This window comes from Aquarana catesbeiana, linkage group LG08 (genome assembly GCF_042186555.1).
Source record: "Aquarana catesbeiana isolate 2022-GZ linkage group LG08, ASM4218655v1, whole genome shotgun sequence".
Classification (NCBI taxonomy): Eukaryota; Metazoa; Chordata; class Amphibia; order Anura; family Ranidae; genus Aquarana; species Aquarana catesbeiana.
Genome location: NC_133331.1, coordinates 23,667,495 through 23,674,676, shown reverse-complemented (window position 1 = coordinate 23,674,676; position 7,182 = coordinate 23,667,495). Strand labels below are relative to the sequence as shown.

The 7,182-nt window shown below is 41.0% G+C and overlaps 1 protein-coding gene across 1 annotated transcript in view; it reads left to right on the top strand.

Moving 5' to 3' along the window:
* Positions 1-352: 352 nt before the first annotated feature.
* LOC141106651 (uncharacterized) overlaps positions 353-7,182 on the top strand; it is a 198,150-nt gene continuing 191,320 nt past the window's right edge. Inside the window, exons 1-3 of the mRNA XM_073597594.1 lie at positions 353-1,152; positions 1,246-1,391; positions 1,706-1,792. Coding sequence (XP_073453695.1) covers positions 353-1,152; positions 1,246-1,391; positions 1,706-1,792 — 1,033 coding nt within the window. The remainder of the gene's footprint in view (positions 1,153-1,245; positions 1,392-1,705; positions 1,793-7,182) is intronic.

Genomic DNA, 7,182 nt, shown 5'->3' with positions numbered 1-7,182 from the left:
ACGTTAAGGGGACCCAGGACTACGACATGGTAGATTACCTAGGCAAGCTGGCTGACTCCAAAATCAGATATTTTGTAGTCCTGGGTCCCCTATTGGTGCTCCCCAAGTTTGGTGTGCCTCATTTATGGTTCCGGAGCAGTGCCATGTCAAGCTGACCAAGATTTCCCATAGACATCAATGTTAAAAACCAGGAGCAGTGGGGCGGAGCTAGCCGGAGACCAAGATGGCCACGGTCTAACAGAGCTCTGACTGCAGCGAGGAAACAACGGCACACACCGGGTTCCCAGGACCTCAGCCGAGTGCAAAAAACGGGCATTTCAGCTCACACGACCCAGGAAATCAAACGGTCACCATGCCAAGACGGAAGGCAGAGGGGTCCCGGCCTCAGAAACTGATAGAGTTCTTCCCGCCGGGGCCTAGGCAAAATGGCGATGGCACGACCTCCACGCAAGTATCCAGACACACACAAATCTTATCACAGAAGGGGAAATCTCAAAAAAGAAACAGCCCACCTAGAGGATCACAATCCTCCCCAGCTACCCCAGCCTCTGGAAGTCCAGAGAAATCCCGGGCAAGGATGGATGCAGCAGATGAAGAATATGAGGTGAGCTCTGCCCATGATTCAGGGGATGACACCAGGGAGCTGCCAAACTCCATAGATCAATTCCCTACTACTAATCAACCGGTCATGGATACTATTCTCAAGGAAATGCTGGTATCCCTGAGAAGTTCTTTGCATTCTGACATGTTATCATGTATTCACACAGTTAACAGAGACTTACAGGAGGTATCAGAAAGAGTGACATATGTGGAAGATAAGATGGGGAAGTTTGCCACTACCATTAATGCATTAGTGGATGCAAACGAAAGTAATGAAGATGATATAGATAGTATAAAAGCCAAAATGGCGGACATGGAGGACAGAGCCAGGAAAAATAATGTCAAAATATGCGGTATTCCAGAATCTGTCCTACAGCAAGACCTGCGTAATTATGTATCTCAGCTCTTTACCACAGTACTACCAGAAATGTCAGCAATAGATTTTACTGTGGACAGGATTCACCGCCTCCCCAAGCCCACTCATCTCCCTGTCAGCGTTCCCCGGGATGTCATTTTACGACTCCACTTCTACCACACTAAAGAAAAGTTGATGTCAGTGTCCCACCATAAAGAGCTAATACCGTCACCATACACAGACCTGCAATTTTAGGTGGACTTATCTCAATTTACCTTACAAAAACACAGAAACCTAGGCACCATTACCAAGGCACTTAGAAACCACAAGCTTAGTTACAAATGGGGATTTCCCACGAAACTAATTGTCACCAAGGACGGAAAACAACATATAATGGACTCAGTAGACAAAGGCATGGAACTGCTAAGCAAATGGGGTATTATACCTGAACCGTCCACATCCTCAAGCTACAATAAGGATATCAATCAAGAATCTGAGTGGCGTACTGTCATTCAGAAAAACGCACGCTCTCATAAATAACCTGGGCCCAGGTTCAAGACAAGAGCACTAAAACTCGCTGAGGAAGAGTCTCTCCCAATTTGAACTGTTCTCCTTTGTTGGTCCTGAAGACCACCTTTTCCCCCACTAAATATTGAGTGTCTATGTGCCACACCCATCCTTTTCCTACTTATGTTAGGCTTACAGCCGTGGTTTTTTCCAAATTCTGTTATCTTTTTCTATCTCTAACAGTCAAGAAGAACCTTCGAGTTATTGTACCTGCAAAACCAATCGGGACGTCAAGTAGTCCTCGAGCTCCACTCCTTCATCAAATAAAAGGTATGACCCTGCTAACAATATGTGGTCACTACAAAGTACCCACCACACATCACTCCATAAACTCCCAAAATGGCTATTAATTTTCTAACAATTAATGCAAAAGGTCTCAATCATCCAGTGAAGAGAAGATCCCTATGGAAGGAGGCTCTGCAACACAAAAGTGATATAATGTGTGTCCAAGAAACACACTTTTGTGTGTCATCACCACCTAAATGCTCCCACCCCAAGTTCCCATTTATTTTTAATGCCAATGCCGACACTAAACGGAAGGGGGTGATGATAGCAATAAGAGATACTGTAGCATTCAAGACACACAAAATTATTAGTGACCCACAAGGGAGATTTATCATTTTGATTTGTGACATTAACTCTACCACTTATACGATTGTCAACATATATGCACCTAATACCAGACAAATAAAATTCTTCCATAAAGTAATGTGAAAAATACGCAAGGTACAAAAGGGACTATTGGTGATGTGTGGAGATTTCAATGTTACTCCAGATCCGATGATAGACTCGACAGCTAAACCAAAACATTCTCCGCCATCTCTGAAGGCTGCACTACGATCCTACGAACTATATGATATTTGGAGATGTATAAATGCTAACGAACGGGGTTACTCATTTTTTTCAGGTGTCCATAAATCCTATAGCAGAATCGATTTAATTTTAGTGGATAAAAAAATGCTATTCAAATGTAAAACAGCTAACATTAATAATATCACTTGGTCGGATCATGCCTCAGGGTCATTAGCGGTGGGAGACCCGTCCACGCATGGTCCTAGCTTTGTGTGGAGGGCTAACTCTAAACTGTTTCAGGATGGTCCTACCAAATCTTATCTAACAAAGCAACTTATAGAATTCTTTGAGCTCAATCGGGATTCAGTCTCTTGCCCTTTTATTGTATGGAATGCACACAAAGGCGTTTGCAAGGCGAATCCTGATTCAACAAGGAGCTAGAAACAAAAGGAGGAGGCAGCATCAAGTTGATTCACTAATCTCCCAGATAGAACGCATTGAGAAACAAAACATGATACACACCTCTCATAAATTGACAGAATCACTATCACACCTTCGCAAAGAGTTGAGACTCCTATTTTTGGAGGATTTTGAAAAGGCCACCAGAAGGCTCAAATTATCCTACTACACTAGCGGAAACAAAGCAGGGAAACTTTTAGCTAATAAACTCAAAGGCCACAGATATAAAACTCAAATTCCCTTTATAAAACACCCCATTACACATACTAAACATTATCACCCGCAACAAATAGGGGATGCGTTCAGCCAATATTACAGCTCACTTTATAACATCAAAGATGATACTACAGCACCACAGCCGACTCCAGAGATCATTACATCATTTCTTAAACAAATTTATCTTCCCAAACTTACCCAGGATCATCTCACAGACCTTAATTCTCCCATTACAAATGATGAAGTGAAGAAAATTATATCAGCTTTACCGACAAACAAATCACCTGGACCTGATGGGTTCACCGGTGAATATTATAAAACATTCCAAGACATCCTATCACCATATTTGGTGAGGATGTTTGACTCTGCTGCTGCCTCCTCCTCATTTCCTCCTGACATGTTACAGGCTTTGATAGTAGCTTTACCGAAACCGGGGAAAGAGCCTGACTCCCCACAAAACTTTAGGCCTATATCTTTACTGAATAAGGACATCAAGATATATGCACAGCTACTAGCAGAACGATTAGTTAATATATTGCCTTCTCTTATTGATATAGACCAATCTGGGTATACCACAGGCAGACAGACAGCGGACGCTACGAGGCGCCTCATTGATGTTATTCATGTGGTTGGGGAACGTCGGACGCCTTCTCTGCTCCTCACGCTGGATGCGGAGAAGGCGTTCGACAGGATACATTGGAAATTTTTGGCTTTGGTATTGGACAAGTTCGGATTTGTGGGTCCTATCTATAGTGCCATAATGGCTCTTTATTCCACACCATCGGCATGAGTCTACATTTCTGGTGCTCTATCTACGCCTTTTACCATTACTAATGGAACCAGACAGGGCTGGCCCCTATCCCCCTTAATTTTTAATCTCTTAATGGAACCACTTGCTACCTACATACGGTCACACCCACAGATAACAGGCATACAGATAGGATCTAAAACCCACACCATAAGCCTTTTTGCCGATGATATAATATTAATGCTTACTAACCCGAAGGTATCTCTCCCCTATGTTTATGAAGCACTACATTTCTTTAACAAAGTATCATATTATAAAATCAACAAAACAAAATCCTACATACTAAGCCTAGGTATCCCAGATAAAGATAGTCAGGAATTAAAACAAAAATTCCCCTTCATTTGGAAAAAGGATGGTGTTAAGTATCTAGGTATAACCCTGACACCCAGAACAGAAGACCTAATATCGGCAAATTATATAGATTAAAAAAAATAGACCATAATGAATTGTCATGGCTTGGCAGATTGGCAGCCTTTAATATGCAGATACTCCCTCAGCTGCTTTATCTTTTCAGAACTCTACCAATCCCAATTCCCAACTCATTTTTTAATTCTATACAATCTATCATAAACAAATTCCTATGGCAGGGAAAAAGAGCTAGATGCGCCTTTAATAGACTGATCAAACACAGAAAGACAGGTGGAATAGGGCATGTGCATTTACAGGATTGTTATTTTGCAACAATTCTCACACAGATACAACATTGGATGCGAGCAGATTCTAACACAACATGGAAGGATATTGAAAGTGCACTAAACCCCAAAGGAAATCTTAAAGATTCCCTTCTAACTACTCATCTCACCAAATCACCACACAAAAAGTTAACCCCTCCTATACTAGCATCGGTGAGAGCATATCAAAACTGGAGTGACAGAGTAACACCATTGAAGTTTCCCATATCAGCATTTACACATATCATTCCAGACCTCAATCTAACTAGTTGGCAGACAAAGGTTATATATTTTCTAGACGAAATTATGGAAGGCCCTTCGGTAAAGTCATTCGCTAAACTACAAGACTATCAACTACCTCAAACCGAGATCTACAGATATACACAATTAGCCCATCTAATCACAACAAATCCAAATCTAAACATAACACTAATGCCGCGTACACACGGTCGGACTTTTCGTCTACAAAAGTCCGACAGCCTGTCCGATAGACTTCCGGCGGACTTTCGGCGGACTTGCAGCAGACTTTCTAACGAACGGACTTGCCTACACACGACCACACAAAAGTCCGACGGATTCGTACGTGATGACGTACACCGGACTAAAATAAGGAAGTTCATAGCCAGTAGCCAATAGCTGCCCTAGCATGGGTTTTTGTCCATCGGACTAGCACACAGACGAGCGGATTTCGGGTCCGTCGTAGTTACGACGTAAAGATTTGAAGCATGTTTCAAATCTAAAGTCCGTCGGATTTGAGGCTGAAAAAGTCTGCTGAAAGTCCGGAGAAGCCCACACACGAACGGATTACCAGCCAGCTTTAGTCCGTCGGCGTCCGTTGGACTTTTGTAGATGAAAAGTCCGACCGTGTGTACGCGGCATAACAGAAAAACTGACTCAATTTTATCAAACAAAATTAAACACACAGAATGGTATATCACTGATATACTCAAGACTCCAAGAAAAGAATATATGTACAAAAACACAGTCCATGCTAGCATGGGAACAAGAATTAAGGAAGGAATATACACCTCAGCACTGGGAAAAATCATTTCGCCTTATTCACTCATCAACAAATAGCACCAATTTAGGCGAAATGCAACAAAAAATACTATTGAGATGGTATCTGACCCCATGGATTGCTGGAGAGACTGTGGAAATACTGGAACACTGATTCATATACTCTGGTTTTGTCCAAAACTGAGGGGTTTGTGGTCACAGGTAGAAAGGATAATGATGGATATCACAGGTGTAAAACAAGCACTATCTCCAGGGATGATATTGTTGTCCTTGGACTTACACACAATCCACTCAAAGTACAGAGCAGTGATTTCACATATCCTACTGGCCACTAGAATATCTATCCTGAGAAAATGGAAAGAAGTAAATGCCCCCACATTATCAGAAATAATACAAACCACACAAACTAATGGCTCATACGAAGTACTCCATGCATCAGCTAATGGGAATTATAAAAAGGTAAAGGAGCAATGGGATTCATGGAGAGACTGGTATAACCGGAAAGTAAAACTCTGAAATGTATAGTTATCACCTTGACTGTTCTATGTTTTTTTTTTTCTGTTTTTGGTTATGTTGATGTTATTTTTCTACGGTTATGCTGACTAACTCATACCAATAATACCGTTTCACACTTTAATGCTTATAGCATAATAAATATTTGATGTGCACAACTAATAGAATACCCACGGCGACAAAAATAGAGTGATCGCAAGTGGGTGTTCATTGATTCCTGTACAACACCACAATGATAATATACCAACTCTCTCTCTTACTGAAATCTTGCTAACCAACAGCATTATGAGATCACAAAGCTATACTAGATTGAATGCAACATTGGAAAACGAGAAGCGTTATTGTTACTACAGATGTCAGACTTGAAAATGTACTGTTTACCTTGTTATTTCTCTATTTCTGTCATTTAAAATTAATAAAAATTTTTGATATAAAAAAAAAAAAAAAAACAGGAGCAGTGCCATGTCAAGCTGACTAAGATTTCCCATAGACGCCAATGTGTCCGTACTCGCAAGCATACGTAAAGTGAGTGTACGTAAAGCGTGGTATGCATGTATAATACAAAATTGTGCTTCAATGTATATACAGTAAACCAACATATATTTCAAAGTCCATGTGAAAAAAAAGAAAAATATCTCCTAAAGTTCATAAAATTTCTCTGCTGAATATGGGTCTATAATTCCAAATATCCCACATGCAAAGAGATTTGCGAAAGTGTCCTTGTGCAAAATAAAGCAGATCAAAATGTGATTGTGGCTCCAAACCAAAACAATTGGCCGCTTACCAGACCAAATAATCCCAGTTGAGAGATCATATGTGCTTCATGAGAAATCACATCTGAGGGTTGATTGTCAGTCGGCCTTAATAGATTGGAGTGGATGCAGGCTCATGTCTCTCACAGCGTGTTATAATGGAAGCAAAGGAGAAGGCTCATTGTGCATTAACACATAAAAAGTAATAACAAATAGGAATGCATTTACAAATCAGTAGCTTGTATAATCCAGATAAACATCAATAATGCACGACCGCCTGCAGAATGGTCCGTGCAGGCTGATGTCATGCTACTGGCTCCTACCCGACGTGTTTCCTCTCAGAAGGCATTGACTTAGATAGGCCGTCAGCACATCAGGATTGATTATCTTTATGTACTGTATATACACCATAGTTTTAAGACAATTGTTCTT